This window comes from Vitis vinifera, chromosome 13 (genome assembly GCF_030704535.1).
Source record: "Vitis vinifera cultivar Pinot Noir 40024 chromosome 13, ASM3070453v1".
NCBI lineage: Eukaryota > Viridiplantae > Streptophyta > Magnoliopsida > Vitales > Vitaceae > Vitis > Vitis vinifera.
In genome coordinates this window covers 6,939,107-6,965,918 of record NC_081817.1, presented here as the reverse complement: position 1 = coordinate 6,965,918, position 26,812 = coordinate 6,939,107, and the positions used below count along the sequence as shown (strand labels likewise).

At 32.0% G+C, this 26,812-nt stretch overlaps 2 protein-coding genes across 3 annotated transcripts; one reads left to right on the top strand and one right to left on the bottom strand.

Moving 5' to 3' along the window:
• Positions 1–1,383: 1,383 nt before the first annotated feature.
• On the bottom strand, positions 1,384–3,111 carry LOC100244387 (probable cysteine protease RD19D). 2 transcript variants are annotated; one of them, XM_002266785.4, is made up of 4 exons: positions 2,515–3,111; positions 2,270–2,389; positions 1,866–2,109; positions 1,384–1,781 (listed from the first exon to the last, which is right to left on the bottom strand). In XM_002266785.4, exons 1-4 carry the CDS (start codon positions 3,004–3,006, stop codon positions 1,510–1,512), a joined length of 1,128 nt encoding a protein of 375 aa, XP_002266821.1. In that variant the 5' UTR covers positions 3,007–3,111; the 3' UTR covers positions 1,384–1,509. The 2 variants fall into 2 exon arrangements, with proteins under 2 accessions (XP_002266821.1, XP_059598136.1); XM_059742153.1 differs by having other exon boundaries at positions 2,270–2,422; positions 2,515–3,062.
• Positions 3,112–14,188: 11,077 nt separating this feature from the next.
• Positions 14,189–18,930, top strand: LOC100266711 (ACT domain-containing protein ACR10). The gene is made up of 6 exons (XM_002266904.5): positions 14,189–14,625; positions 15,266–15,490; positions 15,915–16,020; positions 17,587–17,923; positions 18,167–18,451; positions 18,553–18,930. The coding sequence occupies exons 1-6, from the start codon at positions 14,466–14,468 to the stop codon at positions 18,688–18,690; spliced, it is 1,251 nt and encodes a 416-aa protein (XP_002266940.1). The 5' UTR covers positions 14,189–14,465; the 3' UTR covers positions 18,691–18,930.
• Positions 18,931–26,812: the final 7,882 nt, after the last annotated feature.

Here is a 26,812-nt window from a genome sequence, read left to right as displayed (position 1 = left end):
TTAACAGAAGTACCAATTTTCATTTGGGTATGCAACATTATAAGATTTGGTGAAGAAGACAATGCTTCTTTACTTTGATCTCTTTCAGTTCCACTCATTAATGGTTCAAAATCCATAACTGTTAATTGAGCTGCTGATTAATTTGAACCCAACTCAAATTTAGAAATAATTAATCTAAACTCAACCCAATCCGAACTCTAACCCGAGGTACTCAACTTAACCTCATTTTTTTTAATTCAACTCAGATTAATTGAGTTGTATAATTCAAAATCTATTTATGATATTATTTTAATATATTTATATAAAAATTTAAAAACAAATAAAATAACAATAAAAGAATAAACATAAATTTATATATTTTCTAAAAATAATGAAAACCATACTATATAATATAAATTTATTTTTTTCTTAAAATTATAAAAAATAAATAAATATTATTATATAGAATAAGATATATTATAAATATTATAAAACATTAAATTGATTTGAGTTAAACTCAGATTCTCCAAACTTTAACCCAAAAATTCAACTCAAATTGAATTCAGATTGAAAAAACATAACTCAAATCCAACTCTGTCCAAACCTTAATCCAAAAATTCAACCCAAATTGAATTTAGATTGAAAAAACTTAACTCAAATCCAACTCGAACATTGAAAATGATTGTCCAAGCTCATCCAAACATTGGGTTATATTTGGATTGGATTATGTCTAACTTAAAAAATGAATTCAATGTTAATGATTTTAATCAATAATAAATGAGACTTTAATATATAATGCATAAGTAAATCTATTTTAAATGTATTATATGAGATGTAACTTTACAAATGATTACAAATAAATTTGTTATAACTTTGTATAAAAAAAAAAAAACTGAAAAAAATTTAAATAAATATATTTTTTAATGGAAATGTTATTAGATTTTCTAAACAAATTATATGAAAATTATAAAAGATTTTAAACATCTGGAGTTTTTCTATAAAAATATAAAAGAATAAAAGTTAATTAAAATAAAATAAAATTGGACTAAGACACTTAAACCTACATGAAAACCTGCATAAACCCGTTAAGGGTTATGAATTCATTCTTCCTCTCGTATTTTTTGAAACTTGAACCTAGTCACCACCCTTCTCTTGTGCCAAGACCCATAGAAGGAAAGATCGAGTTCTACAATGACCACTGCAATTTCAGAGTCTTTTAGAGTCTTCATGGGATGGAAATTGATATAGAAATATCTACATCACAGGTACGAACGTTCTATAGTCTTTCTGCTGCGTTAGGTCTAGAAAAAACTTATGATGGATGCATGCATGCACCCTATATGATCCAGGGCCAAAGAATGGAGAAATCCGGGTATTCCCGGCAATTGGTTTGCTGAAGCACTATATTAAATAACCTTTTATTATTCATTTCTGGCCAATATTTCACAAGCGGAACAACCATGGGTTTACTCATTTCCATCCATGTATATATATATCACAAACAGAAGTAGCATAGTAAAATAGAAAGTTTTAGGAGGTTTGAGTCACCACTGCAGAGACCATAGTGTTCATCCCACACATGCCATGGCCCCTGCAAAGCCGGTAATAGCCGTGTTCTCCCCATCTCTTGCCCCATGAATTCTTAATGATCCAGTAGGGCTTGTAGCCAAACCTCAGGATGGAGTACCCCTTTGCACCATACCCCACCAGCAAAACGCCATGGTTTATCCATCTCTTGGGGCATATGAGAGGACACGACACTCCACCGATGTAAGTTTGCATGAAGATTGCATTCAAACCAACTGCAATAGGTCTTTGATTAATCCACTTTCAATCATGTTATCTTCTTCTTATTATTTGACAATGGATGTGCATAAGATACTAACCTGCAAGGGGACCATGGCAGACTAAATTGGCGGCGATCTGGTTCTCATTGATGGGGACTTCGGTGAAATTCACAACTCTAACTGCTACTCTGTCTGGTTTAAACTTGCATTCGCCATGCTTGCCGGTGTAAGGATATGAACTTTCCTCCTCCAAACCTCCTGCCTCAATCAAATACTTGTAAGCATTTGTCATAAGGCCTCCCTCGCAACCACTGTCACATGCGGTCTTGTCCCTTATATCGCACTTGAGAAAAATATAACAGAAACAAGTATTAATTGGATTTGTGCATGATCAGAAATGTTCATTATAACAAACCCTCCAAAAGCTTTTAGGTTCATTATGACCAAAGTCCAGATGAAAGACTCGGAAGAAGAATCCAAACACAAATTAAGCTTATAATTACCATGTGATCACAGTCTACAAGTTGTTGCTCACTTAGAGTGAGAAGTTTCTTTGTTGAAATGAAATGGGCTCCTTCCACTGCCCCTGTGGTGCTAAAAGCCCAGCATGATCCACATGTGCCCTGCATCAATATTACAAGCTCCTTTGCCTTTGACTAATATATATATATGGGGCCTTCAGCCCAGCTGAAGAATGAATTTAAATATCAATTAGCAAAAATGAGTGAAGAAATACCGAACCAATTACCTGCATCTTCACCTCAGTGACAGCTCCTTTCTCCCTCCAGTCAAAACTCTCCGGCAACCCATCCACCTCCAAGGCCGCTGCAGTCTCCGCAACTCCTCCCTTCATGTGAGGCCTACCCACCACTCCCGTGAACATCCTCTCGAACTCCTCCTCGGAGAGATCGGAGAAGGGCGTGACGCCGTGTAACGCCGTTGGGTCAAGCGCCTGGTGCTCCGCCGCCCTCACCATGTTCTTCGCGAATATCCCTAGGCGGTGCACGTACTCCTCTCTGCTACTGTACTCTTTCCCGTACTTCTCCATGAACATTCTGAACTCTTTCTCTGTGCCCAATACACCATCTACCCCGAATTTTCTGTGGCTGTGACCGTCTGTTACTTGGACTATGTTCGGGTCCCATGGGGTATCGTGTTCGTGGAGTGAAATTGCAGAGGCTGCGAGTGCGCAGGTTAGGAGTGCCGCGACTCCAAGGGCACAGGTTAGACCTCCTCCCATCGTCCCCTCCCCTCCTCCTTGAGCTCTGCTTCACCGGGCTGCAATTACGATTTTGTCCCCATTTAAATACTTTTCAGAAGTACATATGGGCATAATAGTCTTTGTGGTTTAGAAAAGGCCCTTCCGAGTGAGGATATGTGTGTGACCCATGCAGAAGCTTTGTGTTGCATGAGGAACGCGTGGCTGTAGGGTGGCATCAGTCTCTGTACACGTGTACAGTGGTGCCAGGAATATATATTTATTTATATTTAAAATATTTTTTAATAAAAATATAAACATTATTTAATTAATATATATAATGATGCTTTGAAAAATAAAAAATGTAAAATTTGGGATTTTTAATAAAAGCAAGTGAATATTTGATTTTTCTTAGATGGCATATAAATGCATTATCCATAACTTCACGAGGAATTCGATGTTAGAGTATTAGAGAAATTGAATATTTCCCTTGATGGAAAGAAGTTCTACTACACACTCAAATTTGATCCCAAAATCATCAAAGAATTGGAAGGTGATGAAGAATTGGATAACTTGGTGTCCCATTGTGATGATTTTGCACGGGTATATGTAGTGTAATTATCCCTTATAAATGGTGTTCAAAAAAAATATCTTGAATACACAATTACAATTCAGTAATGTATTTTCATATTAATATCTGCTGAATATATTTGTTTAAAAAAAATAATCTTTAGGTTGAGATGTTCTAAACCTTAAATTTCAAGTATTGAAGACGATTTTGTAGACCTAGAGACCTTTTACCTGATGGCTCATCCTTAAGCTTTGGCAAAAAGATGGTGGAAATCTTTAAAGGTGGAGGCTAGGGCTCTCTTAAGAACATGAGAGAGGAGAATGGAAGAATGAAACCCTAACTTATAAGTGACATAAGTTCACATAGACTTGGGTCATTTAATCTAGTCTATAAAAAGTCATAATTGATTAATTAGCCTTACAAGATTATCTTATTAATCAATTAGCTCAATGTAAAGATGTCGTTCACTAACCCAAGTGCAATCTTATGTAATTACCAAAATACCCTTATGCACATAAGTGAATTTAAAGTTGATCCAACTCTCATAAAACATGTCAACAATGTATATGAGCTTGAATGAAGACCATTATGACCCATAAGATAGTACGTATGACTCTCTCAAAAATTCAATTTTAAAGTTAACTCAACAACTCACTATAAATAATTAATTGCACTCTAATATCTTATATCTATTACAACATAAGTGTTTAGGTCCATGACCTGCTATCCATTTTATACAATCTTTCCATTAATTAATGTTCATAATTTAACAAGGTAAAAATTACCATTATTACAAAATTACCTCTACCATTATTGAGTTTCAAATCCTCCTGTACTATGGTCAATTAACATATCTTAGCTCATTAGAACTAATGTCAAGTTCCACTTAAAGAACTACTATGACCATATATTACCCAAACAAACATCCTTAGGATCACCCAATGGGACATATTGTTTTAATCCCATGAGATATCATGGTGTCTATATTGAGAATACCTATTGCTTTTGGTTTCCATTAATAATAACCTAATTCATATAGAATATATGATCACTTTAGGATCTCACTCATAGGTCAAAGTTAATGCGAATTTTGGCACAACCTCAATATTCTCTCAAGGTTAAGAGAAAACACAACATAGTAGCTTAGTAAAATCATAACTACTCGATAGTCTTACGTCATGACTCTCTGTAGGTCATGTCCAATGTATAATCATATACATCAGTGCACTCACCATAGGAAATTCATCCCAATGGTTAAGACCAGTTATCCTCCAATTGGAAAGTAGTATACTACAACCTTTAATGAATTGTCTAAGTCTATAAACTGATTGTAAACAAATCATCTCTTTGTAAGAAACTCATGACTTAGATCTCCATGTAACTCCTAATGCACCTAAGTCATATACAATGCAAGAGATGTTAAGTGAGAATGCCTAAAAAGTATAATATATTGAATAAGGATTAATAAAAGAAAATCCGAAATATTATTAAATAAATGATGAATTTTAAATTTGTTATATCATATTATGCTTTTAAAGGTTGTATCATAACATTGTCAACTCTAGAATTCATGTCCATAGGGGACTTAATGTACAACGGGTTTTCTACCTTTTCTATTTTCAACCTCAATGCATATGCATAAGATGCAGAGAAAAAAGAATGTGTTGCACTCATATCAAACAAAACATGCACCCAAATCGTATAGACTGAAATCATACCTTCCACCAAAATGGTGTTATCCTTCGGTTTTGTTAGGGTTAGTGCAAAACTCTAATTGACACTTGCCCCCTTTCCTTCTAACACTTGACCTTGAAATAATCTAACCTGGCTACTTGTAGAAGTTGTCCTAGTTCCTTACATTTTTTGGGGTATATAACGAAGGTGCCTAGTAGTAAGGCAATTGAACTTCAATATGATTTGAAGTTCTTTAACTAACACCAAATTATTGAGTGAGTTAAATGAGTTATATTATGTGTTATATGTTTAATAATTAGATAGTATTTTGGTTTATATTTGTTACTCAATTATTATTCATGACATATGTCGATAGGATGTCTGACCTATGGTATGATACAAACACCACTCACCAACTAAAATTACTTACACACAACATCATGTAATTATCTTATCATTTATTCATTCAATTGAGTTAAAAAGTAGTTCCTCTTTGATGTTGGAATTGTGGGTTAGTAGTTGAATAAATATATAATTAAAAATATTATAAATTCTTCTTCATAATATTTTAAATATTAATTTTATTCATTTTTTAAAGTATCACAAATTCCTAATTAGTATAGATTATTTTTCGTAAAGAATATTTTATAAAATATTTCATAAATTGATATGTTATTATAATATTAAATTTTTTTTATAGAATAAGGAAAGTTATTAGGAATATCTCTATAAATTAATATTCTAAATCAGAAAAAATTATGAGATAGAGATGTTAGAAAGAATATAACACACTAATGGGGTGAGGAAGTTCATGGTTTAGAATGTGAATACAAGAAGTGAAGAAACATAGGATGTTTCAAGAACTCAATAGTTATATATAATTTTGTCATCTATAATATTTTCTATGATATAGTGAAATTATTGTCTCTCATCTGTGAATATAGACATGATTGGTCGAATCATGTTAAAACTTCATATACCGTTGTGTAGATTATTTTATCTTTGTGTTCTTAAACTAACATTGTTTGTATTAAAGTTTACGCAGACACAATAATTTTATGTTATCATCCTATTTTTTTCCTTGAATTAATAATTTTAATAAAATAACAACTTAAATATGATAGTATAAAATAACAAAAATAATGTATAAAAACTAAAAATTTTGAAATAGTGGAAACCAACCGAGAATTGAATTTTTTTAATGAAATATGGATAATGAAGATCACGAGGAGTTTATTAATTTATAGGATTGATGATAATGTTCACACTAGAATATGCAAAAAAAAATTAAAATCTATTAAAAAAATAAATAAATGACTAAAAAAGATAAATATAATATTTGAAAAAATAATTAGAGATTTACAATATAATTGAAAAAAGTTCAAAAAAAATATGAATTTCAATTGGAGCCACATTATCCCTGTGCAGTTATACATAGTTTATATAGAACCCGCAGTACTGAAATGCGGTTTTACAAATTTTATACTAAAGTCGCATTTTTGGACATGTGATCTTACGTTTTTCGATATTTACATAAAATAAAAAATAAAAATAAAAACATTATTTAAATGTGAATTTTAAAAAATAATAATAAGATTATTACGTGACTCTGCATGGCAACAAAGATGCCGCTTCGAAGGCAAATTCAAACGGGCCCATAGTCTATATACTTGGCCCAAAAGGCCCTTTTGACCCAAAACTCAATGGCCCACTTCAGTAGTCAGAACTCACACAAAACTCTATTGAAAAACCAAAAAAAAAAAAAAAACAAGAAATTAGGAAATCTGGAAGAAAATCTTATTAAATCTAGAAATTAAAAATAATAAGTCTATTTTTATAACTTTTTCTTATATGAAAATAGATTTTGTACTATGGTCAATTTTTAACTTTGAGGGTGTTTGTTTTTTTAGTTTTTTTGTTAAAAGTAGTTTGTTTTTAAATTTTAAATTATTTATTTTTCTACTTTTTTTTTTATGACTTATTATAAAATTTTTATTGAATATAAAAAATTAAAATATTTGATTTTTTTTAAATAAAAAAATTAACATATTGATTTTTTTTTTCATTTTTTAATGCTTAATAAAAATAAAATATTAATATAAATACAACAACATAAAATTAGTGAAAAAAATAGAAATAAATAAAGATGGCTCAAAGAAAAAATTATACTAGTAATTAGATTAAGGTAAAAAAGAAAAGGAAATGAAATTAGGACCATTTCTATTAATTATATGATAATTTATTTAGAATCAGAAGTTATTTTAGAAAATATTTTTAACCTAAAATGTATTTTTGAAAAAAAAAAGTAAGTGTTTAATAAAATTTAGAATGTAAAAAATCACTTCTAGTATTAAAAAAATTACTTAGGTTATATTTGGTTTTCAAAAAGTACTAAAAAAAAATACTAAAAAAAATTATTTTCTCATATTTGACTATCATACAAAAGATATAAAAGTAAATAAAATATAATTAAAACTAGTAAAAAAAAACTTATACATTTTCAAATTATTTAATATTTATATCAATGAGTTAAAATAAAATAAATGAATTTGAAGTAACAAATAAAAATAATTTAGTGATTTTAAATTTATTTTTTATTTCCTTTATATTTTTTTTTCTTCTACTTTTCTTTCCTTTATAGTTTTTCTCAAATTTTCTAAAAACCAAACATAACCTTATATTGTTTTTTTGGAGAAACATTTGATAAATAATTCTTTAAAAAATGGAAAACGTTTTTACGAAAACACTCTATGTAAAAACTCAACCTTAAAGTGTGTTTGACTGTGATTTTAAAAAATATTTATAATATTTTTATGATTCTGAATGGTAAAAATTTTTAAATATTAGAAAAGTTAGAAACGTGTACTCAATGTCGTGGATTATTGCGGGGATGTCATATAAAAACCCTTCCCTTTGTAGCCTAGTTGGTGGGGTTCCATGTGCAAATCAAAGAGACGGCCTAGGCCCCAATTAAGCAGGCAGACAAGGCCAACAAACAAAACAAATTCCGGGTCCAAACCCCCAGTCAACACATTTCAAATTAAATTAGCACCCAAATATGTATAAAAAAAGAATCTAATGGGAAGATTGAAGTGGAATATTCCTTTTTCAAAAGCATATGACATGAACAAACCCAAAACTTAGTGTAAAAGGTAGTGCAAAGTCCAAAGTCTGCCACCCCACGAAGCAACCAACCACCTATCCCCCCTATTTAAATATGCACAACCTCCTCTTCAATTATAAACTATCTTCACCAAATGTTGATCACGTGAATTGACAACTTCAGATTCATCGAATTTAGTTCCCACTTCCCACTCTATTGCCTAAAAATACAAAAAGGCATCATCAATTAAGTAGTATAACGTGTGTAATGTGAATTATATGATTCCATATTTTACTTATCTCGTCATTTTTTTATCTTAATTTTACATGCAATAATTATTATATCTTATTTTCTTTTTATCTTGATATTATTCATAAATATCATGTGTAGATATCGATTGATATCTTTTTTTTTTTTTCCTCGATTTTGTCATTTCACATTAATTTTTAGGTTTTTTTTTTATTAATAAACTATTTCTAAAAATTAGGAGTCACAATTTGTTTGATGGGTCTTATTCATGTCATGTCATATCAAAACCTAGGATATTTTATCACATGGTTCAATCCAAGCTCAACACGAATAATAGTCGTGTCAAAAACATAAACTCAAATATTATATTTTATTAAATAAGTAATACATCATATAATTCATTTAATAATTAGATCTCATTTAATAATTAGGTTGAAGTAGGTTTTGTATATGTCTATGTCTCAACCAAACATATTTAAGAATCAATTAATTTATTTACTTAAAAATAAATTTTGCAATGAGTCAAATATAAATTAAATGGTTTAAAAATATAATTAGATTAATAACATGATTTTTAAATAAATTCATGTGGGTTGAATTCATATCATACAAATTGATCCTTAAATAAACTATACAGATCAATACAAATTTGATCTAAACTCATTTATACTTTATCAAACCCGTAAAAAAAATGTGTTGAATTGATAAAAGGGGTCGGTGAATAGTGTAAAATAAAGGTTTTTGCCTACGTTTTAAAAGGATATAAAAGAAATTTACACTAAAAGTTCTCGCAGTTGGTTTAACCTACCCGGTTGGTGGAGTTAGATAAAAGTTGGTTGTGGGCGGACAAGTGTGCGCCCTCCGCACGTCTTTCGTCATCTAATGACGTCAGCATTTTGCCGGTTTCATGGAAATTTCATGTCACCACGAATAGACTCTTGGACCCTCTTACAAATGGAATCAAAATCAAACTTGTTCGAAAATTTCTTAAGTAATAAATAAATAATTCCTAAAATCCAGGAGTACGAAGTTTTATACACATATTTTTGTATTTAATAATAAAACTCATATGTCAATGATTTTGACAATTATATTAAAATTTTCAAAATAGATTCGAAATATTAAAAAATAAATAAATAAAACATCAAGAAAATTTTAAGAAATATTTATTTTAAAAAATATTTGGAAGAACAAGCTTCTAAATAATTTTGAAGCAATTCTTTTACAATAAAAAATTAATAATAATTTTTATATATTATACAAAAAATCTTAGATATTTATATAAAAGAATAATGGTTTTAAAAATTATTTTAAACCTCAAATTTAAAATAATTTTTAAAGATATATAAGATACATTTTTTATAAGATATTTTATTTTTATTGAAGTTTTTAATTTTAAAACATCAAAATAAATAAATATATATAAACAAATGTTTAATTATTATAATTTTACTATTTAAAAATATTGGATGCTCGATGTAAAATAATTTTTTAAGTAAATATTTAAGTGAGTTTTTTTAAATCAACTTAATAACTTAAAGTAAATTAATAATTTAATTTAAGTCATTAAGTAAATTAAGTATATTTTATAAAATAATTTAATAAAATAACTTAAAATAAAAAATAACTTTAAGTGATAAATAAAAATAATTAACTTATTCCCAAATTCATATCTTTATTTTACCATTTTTATCCTTTATTTACCCTAATTACTTTTATCATCCACTACCTCCACTATTACTCAACCTTATTTACCCTAATTATAATTTATAATAATAAATATATTAATTTGATGATTTAAAATATATTTTAAGTTAATTTTATCGAACAACCTTAATACTTAAAATAAAAATTAAATAATAAATTTTAAGTCATTAATTTAAATATAAAATAACTTAAAATTAATTTAAATTGATATATAAAATAACTTAATAAATAAAAATAAAGTAAAATAATATAATGAAAACGATTGAGAATTAAATAAGAAAAAATAATAATAGGGCAACCAATAAATATAAAATTAAAATTAAAATATATTTTTTGTTTCGTCCAATTTACAACATAATTAATTATAATAATAACAAATTTCAAACGGTCGGTGAAAAATTTCAAACCTAAAACTTTTACTAAACCTAAAAAATTCCCAATATAAAATGATGACACGTGATTGTTTCCCGGGGAAAAATAACTAAATTATTGTCCTATGATCCTACCTTGTATACAATTTCAATTTCCCATTATTGTAAATCTTGAATTAATTATTAATAACGGCTAAATTTAAAATATAATATATATATTTTATTTTTTTATTATTTCGGAAATGTGATTTGATTGGTTAAGCGCGTATTTTAGGAAATTACCAAAAACTCCAACAGGAAGGCTAATAAAGACGCGCAGTTGTAATTGGCAGTTATAAAGAAATTAATTGAAAAGGTTGTTCAACAGTGAGAGAAAGCACGTGCGAAGAATTTGGGGAGACAACAGCCTCGTGGCTATTGCTTGATGGACAAGAAAGATGGGCGGTTGGTGATAAATTAACAGGATCAAACATATCGTGATAAAATAAAATACCTTCTCCCAACTTATCCGCAAACGATAATATGATGATATTTTGGGATTTTTTTTTTTAATGGCTCACAAGGATTTCTCACTTACGACTGGAGAGTCGGCAGTTGCCTGGATTAAGGTTATTAAAAACAAACTTAGGGATATGTGTGTTTTAATGTCCTTTAATTTTTTATTTTATTTTTTTTCATATTTCAATTTAATGATATGATTAAAAAAAAATATTATTTCATATATTTTAAAACCAAAATTATTAGAAATTATTACTTTTTAATAATATAAGTACGTAGGTAATGTTTGTTTTTTGAATGAATAGAAAATATCAATATATTTAAGGCTTATTCTATCATTGTTTTTAAAACAAAAAATAGTTTTTGAAAACAATTTTAGAAAATTATTTTATGATATTTAAAAAAAAAAATCTGTTTGAGAATCTAAAATATTTTTAACTCATTTTTAATATTTTTAAATATGTTTTAAAAATAAATTTTATGTTTAAAGCTTTATTTTTAATCATAATGATGTTTGTATAATTATTTTTTAAAATAGCTCTAAAAAACCAAATTAAAACAATTAAAAACAATTAAAAATATTTTCTAAAAACATCATATTTTTTATTTTTGAGAATAGAAAGTAGAAAAAGGTTTTCTAGTTTTTAAACATGTTTTTCAGTGTTTTTTATTCTTAAAAAAAAAAAACTCATTCCGAAAAATATTGCCAAATAGGTCTTAGCTTTTTATTCTCAATTAAAAATAATCTTCTGACATCAATTAATATAATTAGATTGAACTTGTTATTAATAGATTTAGTTTAATTATATTAATTAATATCAATATGTTATTTTTAACTGAATTAAAAAAAGTCAAAAAACAATCATCACCGTTAAATTGATTAAATACCATATTTGACATAAGAGTAGGTTGTTATTTTTCAAACTTCTACGTGTGCAATATAATTTAAAAACATTTATTATTTGATAGACTTTTAAAACAAAAATAGTAATTCAATATGTAATTATTATATTTATGAATAATATATATATATATATATACATTTAAAATAAATCATTAAAAAAAAAACTTGGAGTTGTCACCAACTCATGAAAGGGTTTTACTTTCATGATTCTAATAATGAGGATGATATAATTATCATTGATGTCAAATCTTGACATTAAGTATGTTGCTTTACAAATATGATCCAAAATCAAAAAATATTTTTTTTTATTCTTAGTAAAGATTAATTTTTTCATGTTTTATGTCAATGCAATTTGTGTCTTTTCATCAACATGAAAAATGTGAAAAAAAATATGACCATTTTCGCCATTAATTAGTAAGCCCCAATAGGATTTAAGTTGAATAGGAAAACTTAACTTAAAATCATTGATTTTGGTCATACTTTCCTATGTTTACACTCTTTGATATAGACCTAACTTATGAAAAATTGAAATAAAATTAATTTGAAAAAAAAATTAAATTAATATTTTTTTAAAAGTATATATTTATAAAAATATTTCCAAATTCTGCTAAATTCATTAAAATTTTAAATTATTGTTTTGATAAAATATGATTTCTGAATTGATCCCAAATGCTCTAAATTTTCTCTTATATATAAATATATATTTAGCAATAAACTTTTAAATCATTATTCTTTGTGTTTAATGCAAAACTTTCAACGCATCCTCTCAATCAAAGAGTAATTTAAGAAGCACCTTCAACACGAAACACGATAGTATGATTATATATATTTCATTTTTATATTTAGTGGATTGTAAGTTTACAATCATATGTTATTGTGTGAAGGTTTTCCACAAAAATTTTGTTTTTCTAATATGCATTTGATTGCTTTAAAAAGCCAAACTCATGCGTTAAAATCTTTGACTTTAAGAACTCCCCTTCACCTCCTACATCTTGTAACTTTCACATCCTTTAAACCAATGAACCCTCATTGTCTTTTTTAATAAAGAATATCAAGTAGTGCAACTAAAAGTCAATGTGGCACCCAATGAATTGTACCAAATTTAAAGCAATATTACATATAACCATAGCTTTTAGTCACCATTCAAGCTCCACTATTAATGGACATGAGAAAATTCTACCTTTTTTTTTTCTCAAATTTAATTTAAAAACAATAATAATAATTAATTCATATGTAATAAAACAAAATAATAATTACTCCACATGTAAAATGATAATGTAAATTATTCAATGCATTTTTCTTGTATAATGGCAATATTAACAATAATTTGTTTATTATAATAATTGAATACTATGTAATGTCCCACATCAGATATGAGAAAAAATTCTTAACGTTATATAAATATAAGTTCTTCTTAATCTTGTAGATGCATTTTAAGGTCGTGAGAACCCTTCTGAACATAAAATTTAAATATGATTGGGTATATATTGTTACACATTGTATCAAAGTTGATCTCTAACCTCCGAGCAGGGGTGTAGTATGGATCGATTACATATGTACAATCTAAATTAGGCATCATGCCTCGATTAAATGCAATCCTAATAAAGCAAAAGGATCTCAATTTGGTTATTTTATGAAAAAATGGCCCATATGGAAATCATTAATTTGGGCAAAGATTTGTGGGGTTAGGCAAAGATTTGTGGGGATGTAAGATGTAACTTGCATAAGGTAAAATAAGGTTTTATGAAATAAATAAAAAATATATTTAAGAATAAAGTAATTATTAGAAAGACATTCTTGAATTAAAGTGGATGATGAATTATTTAAATAATATATAAAGATTTTTAATTTTTTATTGAGGACAATTTTTTTTTTTTCCTTTTATATATCTAGATCAATCAAATTTATGAGTATTTTCCATTTTCTTTTTAATTTGGGATTATCCAAATGAATTAATGCATCTAAGTTTCTAACCGTTGATCATACAGGTTAGACGGGTCAAAAGCTAAAACTTTGACTTTTCAACGGGTAGGCCATTAACGTTGGGCGCAGCTGTGAAACCAAGTTGGACTTGGACACACTGGATTGCCACGTTTTTTTCAAATTTCCTATATATTGAAAAGGACGAGAAATTGAAATTCCGGGAGAGGAAAAGAAAAGAAAAGAAAAGAGAAAGATAAAGTGGAGAAAACGAGTGAGAAAGCAGAGGAGGAGGAGGAGCCCATGATCTATTGTCATAGTTGGTATCTGATATTGCTTCAACGGAATCTCTCCGAGTGTCTGTGCTGAATTGAACAAGCACCAAACAAAAAAATACCCATCTGGATTGCGTGCTTTATCATCATCACTTTCTGAGTCATTGAAGCCAACAAGAACAGAGCAAAAACAAGAGTGGGCGGAGAGTGACGGAGGGAGTGAGATCAAATGGGCATTCTATATGACTATGAGGATGTGGTGCTCATCCGGCAAGCTGAGAAGCCAGGTGACCCCGCCGAGATTACTGTCAATTGCCCGGACAAGACTGGGCTGGGGTGTGATTTGTGCAGGATTATATTGCAGTTTGGGTTAAGCATTACCAGAGGAGGTCAGTTTCTTTCATTTGGTACTTATTTTACTTTTTCAAGGTTTGTTGCAGGAAAATGGAGAAGAGAGAGGGGGGAGAGAGGGGGGAAACATCATGGATCATTTTTTTTTTTTTCTGATTTTTTTTGGGTAGGATATTAGATTCCTAGAAAAACTGGGTAGGATATTAGATTCCTAGAAAAACCGGACATGGATCGTTCTGAATCTTGCATCTTTGTTCGGTTTTTTGGCATTCCTGTTGTGGGTTTTGAGAATCGTTGCAGGGATGAGCCATATTTTCTTAAACCTTTTTTGGGGGGAAATATTAGATTTCTGACCAAGTAAGCGATTGCTGGTGCTATGTATTTTTTTTTTTCCTTCAATTTCCTATAGTTCATTTTTTGGGACAAGGGATCCTTATCAAAACAAGGCCTGGGCTATCAATCTCGATTTCTTTGATTTTCCACAAATTTTATTTTTTATTTTTTTATTCTTTGTGTGAACTGATCTATGCAGTCTGATTTCTCATTTCGTTCAAATATCATAAACTTTTGTTTTGGGAATTAGATTCCCAACACAACATTTGGCTTGCGATTTCTCTACAATTATTATTATTATTTTAAATACCTGACTGATATTTCTTCCCTTTTTGTGTGCTAAAGATGTTTCAACTGATGGAAAATGGTGCTACATATTATTCTGGGTGGTTGGAAAACCAAACACAAGGTGGAATTTGTTGCACAAGAGACTGATGGAGGTCTGTCCTTCGTGTTCCTCTGCCTCAGGGATTAGCTTTTACAAACCAGAATTTCAGCAGCAACCAAAGCCACCGGATGTGTTCCTCTTGAAGTTCTGGTGTTACCATGACCGGAAAGGTCTATTACATGGTAATTTTTTCTTTTCTTGTAATTCTCGCCAAAATAATTAGGTTTGAGTCTTTCTCATTGCTAATTTTCAAATACATCGGAACATGCTTAATCTTTTGCATACTTATCTTGGAATCCAATTGACTATAAAAATGGACATGGTCCCCTCGCTAAAGGAGTTGGGATGATGTCTGCTTTCTTTTGAGTTGAAAGTGAAAGGTTATGGACAAGGAGAAAGGGCATGGACATGCCTGCAGGGATGAAGTTGTGATGCATGTACTATTATTACTATTACTATTATCAGGATAATGTTTTCTATGTCTGGTAAATTTTTCATCATCTCAATTTCCTAGTACACTCGGTTCTGCAGATGTTCAGATGTTGAAGATTATGAAAATTAGAGTTACATATTTGATTTGAACTTCCTTTTTTCCCCCTCCTGTAGATGTAACTGAGGTTCTTTGTGAGCTGGAGCTTACAATAAAGAGAGTGAAGGTATCAACTGCCCCAGATGGGAGAGTGATGGACCTCTTTTTCGTCACAGACACCAGGTTTGTCGTTCTTGACATGTAACTGTAGTGCTACGTTTCTGCTTCTCTTTTCCCTTTTCTCTTTCCTATTTGTGTGTTTGATTTATGGGCAATGAAAAGAGACTTTGGAACCTAGTTACCTAACTTTGTGCAGAGTGACAAGTTATGGGATTCCAAGTTGGCCTTTCTTTTCTTGTTGTCATGGCAACCAAGCAAAGTATTGGCGAAATTAATGCTAATGATCGCTACTGGTGCATGACATGTGCTTTGTGATGGAAATGGGTGAGGCAATGGTAAAATATAGTAACATTGTGGATCACCTCATGCCTATAAGAAAAAAATCCAGATGCATCTCATCTCTAGACCAAATGATTGGGACTAGTACAGGTAATTGGAGACAGTAGAGAAAGGCAACTTGAGGAGTTAAATAATTTGACCATTAACGCTTGGGGCAATGAATCTTTTTTATTCATGATCATATTTTCTATGTGCTACTGACTGAAGATGTTAAACCAATCAGAACCTCAGAAGGGCATAATGCAAATCCTAAGTGGGCGATCCCATTTCCATAACGGGTTCTTAGAATAGTCAATAAACTGAGGCAAAGCATTTAATAATCTGATTGCCAATTTTATGATTGGTGGGAATTTTTCAACTGCAGTCCAAGTATTTAGTGGCAGCCTGCATACACTGGGGGACTGCTTTTGATTATGTTGGTACAAGGATTTATAGACAACTGGGGATCATTATTGGATGCACTTGCTTCCTAGCACACCCTAAATTACACTTATGACACCAATATCAATTCTAGATTAAATTTACTCGTATCTCTTGATATCCATAAGCTTTTAACTTATCCTATGTTTGGTTCTTAGAAAATTCAAGTGAAAATATGAGAGAAAGAAAATAGAGAGAAAAAAATAGAAGGAAATAAAAAGTGAAGAAAAATGAAAAATAAATTTAAGCTTGATAAATTATTTTTGCATGCTTCTTTAAGCTCATTTAACTTCTTTTTCTTCTACATAATGATTAAATAATTTGAAAATACATAGATTTCTATCTAATTTTACTTATATTTAATCTTCTTTCGTATTTTCCATGGTAAACCAAACATGATAAAATTATTTTGCTTATTGTTATTTATTTTTCCTTTTCTTGGAACGTTCTAAAAACCAAACATGGTTAAGTTTCACCAGGATTCCAGACATTTGTTGAGAAAGGTCGAACCTTGTCAAAATTTCATCACAATCTTTAATAAGGATTGTGAAGGAAGTAAAATACGGTCCTTAATGTGACTGCTTGGAACTTAAAATCCTGTTGAACAGATGGCTTCCTTTTCTTCAGAGTTATGATACTTACTAATTACAAATGTTTCCACCCGTAGTACACACTTATGTTTAAACAACTGTTGCTGTATAATTTTCTCTGTGGTTTTAATATGACAATATTGCTTTGATTTTTTTTTCTTATAAGGTTAGATATTTGATTTCTTACACTCAGATTTTGAGATGACCATGTATAAAATCAACAGTTATTGGATTTTGCTTCTGATATTTAATTCAGATTCTGTTTTGCACTTAATTATAGAAATGAACTTCATACTAAGAAGAGACAGGAAGATACAATCCATCGTCTGAAAGCTGTGTTAGGGGATGCCATGATGAGTGTTGAGATTGAATTGGCTGGCCCAGAGGTTACTGCATGTTCACAGGGCTCTTCATTTCTTCCTCCTGCAATCACTGAAGAAATCTTCAGTTTAGAGTTGCCTAACGAACGCTCAAATGGATCTGCTGCCTCCAACAGTTTGTCTGTTACAATGGACAATTCCCTCAGTCCCTCTCACACACTCATTCAAATCATCTGTCAGGATCACAAAGGTCTCATTTATGATATCATGAGAACCCTGAAGGATTATAATATCCAGGTATATATACTTTAAACTAGATAGAACTTATTCATTATGTTTTTTTATCAATTATACCAATTATTTGTGTAAGCGATCATCTTTTTGAGGAATAGGCAGTGCATAATGCTGTGTGATCGGTTTTTGAAGATTGTGTGGGCTTTGCTTACTGTAAAAGTTCCCTATGTACTGCCCTTTTTTTCTCCGGGTGATTTTCCAATTTGTTTCTGATAATTTTCATGTTCAAAATTTGTGGTTGGTCAGACTTCTTACGGGCGATTCTCCGCAAATGCAAAGGGAATGTGTGAAGCAGACTTGCTTGTGAGGCAAGTGGACGGGAAGAAGATAGTTGATCCAAATAAGCGAAATGCTCTATCCTCTCGGTTGAGAATGGAGCTCTTCCGTCCTCTTAGAGTGGCTGTGCGGAGCAGGGGGCCTGATACTGAGCTGCTGGTAGCAAACCCTGTTGAACTGTCTGGCAGGGGCAGACCGCTTGTTTTTTACGACATTACTCTTGCTCTAAAGCTTCTCAACATCCAAATATTTTCGGTACCAGCTCTGATCTAATTCATTAATCGTCTTACATGAAATATTATGCTATCCTACCTAATCTTACTGGCCCTTTTTCTGTCTTGTTTTCATTTCCTCAGGTGGAGATAGCGAGACACATGATCCAGGATCGGGAGTGGGAAGTATACAGAATCCTACTGGATGAAGGGGATGGTTTTTGTGTGTCAAGAAACAAGATTGAGGAGGGTGTGAGAAAGAAGTTGATGGGTTGGGAGTAGAATCCAATACTAGATTATCATGTTAGTGCTCGCTTCCTTCTATCACTGTACAGCTTACTGTGGTTAGCGGGTTTAGTGTAGCTCTCAGCTAAATGTATAGATATCACATGTAAATCATGAGTTGCGTCTGTGAAATAGTGGGCTGTTTAATCCCCTTCCCCCCCACCCCATCCATTTCATGTTGTATTTAGTATTTACTGTCATCATCTCCAATGGTTCTTGCTTTCTTCTTTCCACAAATTGCATATACGTATATATCTTCGACTTATGACTGTCACGGGTTGATTGTTAGTTCGAGCTCAACCTGAATTAAGAAACAAATAATTCGGCCCGACCCCAATTGAGTTTGAGACTTAAAGATGAGAATCAGACCAAGTTACAGGGCCCCTGTTTGGAATATTATGACCAGTATTGAGTTGTCGAAATCATCAGTCAAGGTATCACAATCCAGAGAGAAGGGTTGTTGGAGGTCTTTTTCCCTTTGTGAGTAAATATCTCAAGGAGGTCAACCTTGAACAGTCTACTTGCCCAGCTACCCTTAAAAGTGAAAATGGCTATGTTTGGACCACACGCTTTTGCTATCATAAAAAGGCGACATTCTAGTTTTGTCCCTAAGCAATTTGGTATTGATCTTCCAATACCAAAAGAGTGCATTCCCCGTAGCACAAATAAAGTAAAGTCTAAACTTTACTTTAATACGGAAATTTAATGCTTTGATAATAGTTTTTTATAACGGTTTTACATAGGAAATAGGATGTTTTCAAATAACATATTTTATTTTTATTTTTTTATTTTTACTTGTTTTTTTATGAAAAATAATTATATAAACATGTAAAATGATTAAAAATAAAACATCAGATATAAAAATTATTTTAGGTTTTAAAATATTTTTTTATTCTACAAAATTCTAAGAACAATTTTCAAAAACTGTTTCTAAAAATTATTTTTCAGAATTATTTTCGAAAACGGTTATCAAACAGATCCTAAATTTTGATATCTTATAATATATTTTATAATTAAAAAAGCATTTAGTTTTTAATTTTTATTTTATAATATAGTTTATATTTTATGGTTTTGAACTAATATTTCATGTATTAGGAAATTCTATTTTAATTTATTTATTTTATTTAATAATCAGTGGAAACCCGTGAGAATCTGAATTGTTGGGACGTGGATGGATAGTTTTCAATATGAACAAGTATTCCATTGGACGCGAATCGGATGCGTCGATAGACAGCTTTCAGCCCGCACAAAGTTGTAAAGATTAGGAAAAAGAGGAGAAGATGAGCAGAAAAGGAAATAAAGCATGGGAATCGAAGGATGGAGTGTTCAAATAAAAGAGAGCAACCCAGCGGAGGATGTGTTCAAATCAAAGAAATCAGTGCCAACTCATGGATCCACGAAAACCAAATTTGCCTCATCGTATCTATCTTAAGATGGAATCAGAAATAATAATGCCAAATTTGTAATAAGATACTCTAAGATAAAATGCAATAAACCAACATCTTTATATTCCTTTGCATCGGTTTTTAATATTATATAAGTATAAATTTCTTTTAATCATGTAACTATCTTTTAAAATTATGAAGATGCATCATGTAAATATCTTTTAAAGTGGTGAAAGTCTCTTGAGTCCAAATTAGGATAATATTTACACGATTAGGAGTGGGTCTTCATAAATAGTATCAAAGTCGAACTCTATTCCAATATAGTGCTTTGTTTAATCCCGTGAAAAGTTTTGAAAAAATTTTATTAGGACCCTTGTGCATATAGATACAAATGGTCCAATACAAACAAGAATTTTTAGGAACATTTGATCTCATAATCTATCGGGATAGAATAAGGATACACATGAGGAGTGATTGTAATATTTCATATAAGACAAAAGAGAGTTTCTAACGTTATTTAAAATCGTCAAAACTTCTTGGTCAGATAATATTTATCCGATTGGAACATTTCTTATTTAGAATAGACAATATTTATATGATTGAGAGTGATTAATTATTTAGACAAAATTTTAAAATATTTTTTTAAAAAATAAAAAATAACTTATAATGTTTTTTTAAAAAAAATTTATCAAAAGCATAGGAAAACCACTTTAAGTCATCGTGCCGTTGAACTCTTTATTTCAAGTATTTTTTTTAGTTATATTTTATTATTTTTCATAACTAAAAATATAAGACTTTTCAAATATCTGGTGATTTTTTTAATATCTTGGAAAAAAAAAGGGTAAATTTCAAATATCGTAGCAAAAAATCACATATCAATTGTCATGCAAGTGAAACGTCAAATCCAACCACATCTTGTCCCTACCCTTAGGCCTCAGCTGACACGCGGCAAATACCCAGACGAGGAATCATAGAAACGGATTCGGGAGAGTAATGGAGAGAATGATTGCGGTATCACAGTTCCACCTCGTCTCTATTCCATACATCTGGGCACAAACGGAGAGACCTCCATCGAGGCCCACCACTGGCCCAGACTCGTCTCCATCTTCTCTCCCGCCGTACCGACAGGGAGTAGCAGATAAGGCCGGAGGTGAAACTCTTTGAGACCCGAGACCTCACTCGAATAGAGCGCATAGACCGCATGGGCGATCACGCGCGGCGCCACCCTGTGGAGTATTCCAGAAAAATGTCTAGTAATCGGAAAACATTTTCGTGTTTTTATTTTTAAAATGGGAAAACATTTTTATATTTTTTTTGTTATTAATATAAAATATGATATTTTTAGATAATATTTAGTTGTTTTTAATTATTTTTATTTTTTAAGGATTATTTTAAAAATTAATTATATAAATACGAAGAATGTTTAAAAATAAAATATTAAATATAGAAATTATTTTAAAAACAAATTAAAAATATTTTATATTTTAAACTGTTTTTGTTTTACAAAATATCAAAGTATAATTTTAAAATTATTCTCAAATATTGTTTTTTGAAATGATTTTTAAAAATAGTTGTAAAGTAAAACCCAAGGATCTGTTTGATAATCGTTAGTGTTGTGCCACCTAGATACAGGTCTGTATGGCTTCACTGAAACTAAATAAATTTCTTTCTTGTACAAAAGGATGTCGGGACAGGTGGTCCGGGTACGCTTATCTGAAGCTTAAGTAAAAAATTAGTAATGATGAATCCAACTATTTTGGATGGCTATGTACACACATACATTTTTCATGCTTCTCTAGGGGTTTTTATAGAGTAAATGGCACCATCGTCACATCGCTGATTGTACATTCATGTCTTTCGTACAATGATTATTGTCATTAGGGCGGATTACAAGTCTTAATAAGACAGTCAACGCTTTCATCTCAATGCAGATTGGGCAATCATGCCAAACAAGAGCTACTAATTGGTGTCATTTGTTGATTGTTGCGCAAAAATCTCAGACCATGTAGTTGACTGTGTATTTACGTTTGTCAATGTCGCTAATTGCATGTAACAACAAATTGACACTGATTTTTGGGTGTAAATGTTGTCTAGTACGTGGCTCAAGCATCGGGTGTGATTAATCATGCATTCAATGCCTACAAACTTTGGTTAGGTTGGTTTGTTTGTCTGGAAGTCCCACTCGGCTTGGTCTGTCCACTCCATTTGACATTGAGGAAGAAGAAAATCTCTCACCTCTTACACCAAACGGAGCTTATCTTGGTCCAGACGGATTGATCCTAGAAGGATTATCTGCTTACCTTGGACGATCGAAGGGTCTTGTGTTTGGGAAAGACACGTGGAGGAAAGCCCCCCATAATGCCCCCTAATTTGTCTGTCTCTGTCCAGTAGAGTAGTTGACAGGCTGAGGTAGAACAACTTATCTGTTTTTTCAAGTTTTTGGGCATCAAGGGATGCGTGTCATTTGGAACTTTAATGATGGGTCAAATTGATCGAGGTAGGTTGTTAGACGGCGTGTCCTTTCATTAGCTTTGGAAAGTGTTGCCAAGCGGCATGTCTCTTAGGCTAACTAGGTTTTTAATCCCTATAAATAGCAAGGTTCCACACATTTGGGTCACCTTTTGGCTTTCTTCTATTTAGATTTCTTTTGTCCCCATTGCTCTTTCGTTGTCACTACGTTTTCCACCATTTACTCTCCTTTGTCTTCATCATTGCCGACAACTGGTTTGCTATCGGAGGATCTCTTTTTCGTTAGAGAGTGTTTTAGTCTTAACTTTGGTAAACTTTCTATCGCCTACTCATTTCTTTGTCATGTTTGTTATTGTTCCTTGGATTGTGTTGGTCTTACTTGTTTAGAGAGAAAATGAACATATCGTTGTCTAGATTTAGGGCTTATCAGTTTCTTTGTTTGTTCTTTTTGTTTGTTTGGGGAGGAGATAAACGTGTTCATGTCTAGAATTGGGGATTTTCGGTCTCCCCACTTGCTCCTATGTCATCATTGTATTTATGTCGTCAACCCATTCTTTTTACTGTCGTCGCGATGGTGCGATGTGCACGATTTTTTCTCTGTTGTCGGCGAAAGAGCTTGTTTTGTAAGTTTTCGTAGCCAAATCCGTGTAGGCTTAGACTATAGTTCATCTAGGTTTATTCATATATTGCTGAGGCAACGTTGAACGACAGATAGGTCAAGTGATTGGTTTTGATAACTGTGTTGATTCGTGTAGGTTTCCACACGGCCTAGATCCACTTAGTTTAATGGAAATATGAGAAGTTACTTCTACTAGTGGAAGACCTCAACAAGGTGGACGAAAAAATATTAGAGTCGGGCGCCTCAAACCGAACCGTTTAGTTAGTGTTCTGTCTGAACGGGAATGACTTTCATTCCCGTGAAGTAGCTTACCATTTGATGGTATGTAGAAGGAATGACTTTCATTCTATGAAGTCATGTATGTCCTATAATAGCATTGTATGGAAACAAATCATCGACCACCAAGAATCGCACGTTTAGTGTGACCGAACCAGTTTTGACAGGCAACACAACATCCCCTAGGGAGGTTGTTGTAGCTTCATTGAATCTGGACAACAGACGTCCTGGGTTCTTTAGGGTGGATGGCAAGTAACCCATTTACTTATAGGCCGACATTTGTAAGAGGTTAGCTAAACTACCCGGGTCAATTAGGATTCTTCTCACGTCAAATCCGCATACTCTTAATGTTAGGATCAAAACATCTTCGTGCGATTGCAATACTCGATTGACATCTACTGGAGGGAAGGTAATTGTGTCGTCGACTGGACACATGTTTCTTTCTATCAAGATGCATTGAACGATGTTAATATGTTTTCTTACAGAGACTACGTAGAGCAACTTTCGCCTTTGCCGCTTAGAGCTGTGCTTATCGTCTATTAGACCTCCATTTATGTAGTTAATGACAGCTCTGGGAGCTGCCAGAGATGCAAGGGCTTGGACGGTTGCCTCTTACATCGTCTCTCTTTGCTCGATGGTTGTGCGAACATACTATTTTAGGTGTCCGACCTTGATAAGTTTCTCCACCAAGTAATGCAAATTCTTGCATTATTTGATGGTGTGGTCGTGATCCTTATGATAGGAGCACCTTCTGTTCCAATTCCGTCTATCCGGATCTGTCTTGATTGGCTCTGATCTAAAGTATGATAGGTCACGAATATGTGAGAGGAGTCTCTCATAGGAGATGCTGAGGGGAGTGCTATCATTTTATGTTATTGTCGATTGTTCCGCCTCTTGTTAGCTTGCCTCAATTGGTTTAAGGGCTTAGAACTCCCTACTTTATCATTCTTGGTCAGATAATTAGTGACCAAGACTTGTTGAGAAGCTGCTCGGACATCGTTTTCAAGTATAAAATACTTGTTCACTCACCTGAACAGGTCATCCATCGTTTATAGGTGGCTTCTTTGCGATGAACTCAAAAAATGGCATGCCCGGGCTGATGCTTCGTTTGAAGATCTGCAAGATGGCATCTATATTGTAAGATTCAACTTGGAGCACTGTTTGCCCGAATCGCTTCATGAAGTCCCTTAGCGACTCATTTTCCTGCAACTTGATGTTCTATAGGGTGCTTATGTTCTGCTTTTAGCGAGCAGAACATAGGTAGTGGCCTACAAAGGCTTTCGAGACATCTTGAAAAGTGTTCACGGAATTTTGTAGGAGGTGATGGAACTAAGACATAGCTTGGTCGTGTGGGCTAGCTGGAATGACCTTGCACATTAGTGCACCATTCCCTATGTCAAGGGTCATGAGATTCCTGAAGTGCATGATGTGGTCAAACGGGTCGCTCATTCCGTTGTTCATCGTGAACTTGGGCACTACAAACCCTCTGGGTGGTTCGTAGTTAATGATATGAGGGCTGAACAATGTGGAGAACATGTCATCCAATCGTTGGTTGATAGAGTTGGGCAAGGCTCACGTCATTGGTGTTTCCGCCTATTGTTGATTTGGTGGTTGAGAAGGTCATCTGAATGTAGTTGTTGTGGCTGTCTATCCCAGACGTGCCCTCAAGTTCTTTGACATGTGTGGTTACCCATCACGCTTGGTGTTTGGGGTCCCAGTTAGGCTCACATTGCGTCAGACAAATGCGACCTTCTATCGTGTCTCCTTTTCCTTAATGCTTGGGTAGAGTCGATGCCTTTGTCCGGTTATATTTGGTGAGCTAGCGAAGACTCCTCCTTGAATCGTCTCGAGTAGTTGTTAAAGGAGAACTTCGTGCTCTCGGGAAAAGATGCCTCAATAGTTCGTTTTAAGGTTGTTTGTCAGCTTTGAGTGTGGCGGCTTTGAGAGGGGTCCGTTGTTGACATTTGAGCCCACAACTCTTCATTCTCTTATTTGAGTCTTTTTCGTTTGGAGGAGTAGAGTTTGCCTCTATCGCTCGTTTTCTCGTTGGTGTCTCTTCATCCTTTCACGTCAGGCAAAATAGTCTTCGTCACCCATGACTGATGATTGGTTTCTGGAGGGTGTTGACATCCTTAATCATTCCCACAAACGACATCGATGTTGGTGTTGTGCCAATTGGATATAGGTTCGTCTAGTTTCACTAGAGCCAAACAAACTTCTTCTCTGCACAAAATGATGTTCGGACAGGTGGTCTGGGCACGCTTCTCTAAAGCTTAAGTAAAAAAATTAGCAAGGATGAATCCAACTATTTTGAATGGCTATGTATGCACATACCTTTTTCATATTTCTCAAGGGGTTTTTATAAAGCAAATGGCACCATCATTACAATGTTGATTATGCATTCCTGCCTTTCTTACAATGATGATTGTCATTAGGGCGGAGTACAAGCCTTAATAAGACAATTAACACCTTCATCTCAACACAGATTGGGCAATCATACCAAGCAAGAGTTGCTGACTAGTGTCATTCGTTGGTTGTCATGCAAAAACTTCGGACCATGTAGTTGACTGTGTATTTACATTTGTCAATGTCGCTAATTGCGTGTAATGACTAATCGACACTGATTTTTGGGTGTAAATGTTGTTTAGTTCGTCACTTAGGTATCGGGTGTGATTAACCATCCGTTCAATGCCTAGAAACTTTGATTGGGTTGGTTTGTCTGTCTGGAAGTCCTAGTCGGTTTGGTTTGTCCACTCCATCTAGCATTGAGGAAGAAGGAAATCTCTCACATTTTGTGCCAGACAGAGCTTATTTTGGTTCAGATAGATCATCTACTTACCTTGGATGGCCAAAGGGTCTTGAGTTTGGGAAGGACACATGGAAGGAAAACCCCCACAGTAACTAATTTCGAAAACAATTTTGAAAAATAGTTTTTTTAATGCAATTTTTGAAATTTATTTTTTAATATTTTATAAAATAAAAGTCTATTTGAAAACCTAAAATATTTTTAGCCTATTTTTAATATTTTTAAATATGCTTTAAAAGTAATTTTATACATAATGTTTTATTTTTAATCATTCTACATATTTATATAATTATTTTTTAAAGCAGACCTAAAAAAACAAGTAAAAACAATAAGAAAAATAATTAAAAGATGTTATATAAAAACACCATGTTTTTCATTTAGAACGGTTTCTAATTGACAAATGTATTTTCCTAATTATTTTGTTTTAGAGAACATAAAACTATTTTTAAAAATAGTTATTAAACATATCCTAAATTTTTTCTTTTATCTTCTTTCTTTATTTTTTTTTCTTTCTCTCACTTTTTTCGATTGAAGCTTTGTGGGATTGATAGTAGTCAGAAATTT

Coding starts and splice junctions, on each gene's coding strand:
- LOC100244387 (XM_059742153.1), bottom strand. CDS start 3,006: ATGGGAGGAGGTCTAACCTGTGCCCTTGGAGTCGCGGCACTCCTAACC. Junction 2,110..2,269: donor TTGTAGACTGTGATCACATG/GTAATTATAAGC, acceptor ATTTTTCTCAAG/TGCGATATAAGGGACAAGAC. Junction 1,782..1,865: donor CTGCCATGGTCCCCTTGCAG/GTTAGTATCTTA, acceptor GACCTATTGCAG/TTGGTTTGAATGCAATCTTC.
- LOC100266711 (XM_002266904.5), top strand. CDS start 14,466: ATGGGCATTCTATATGACTATGAGGATGTGGTGCTCATCCGGCAAGCT. Junction 16,021..17,586: donor TTTTTCGTCACAGACACCAG/GTTTGTCGTTCT, acceptor ACTTAATTATAG/AAATGAACTTCATACTAAGA. Junction 17,924..18,166: donor TGAAGGATTATAATATCCAG/GTATATATACTT, acceptor GTGGTTGGTCAG/ACTTCTTACGGGCGATTCTC.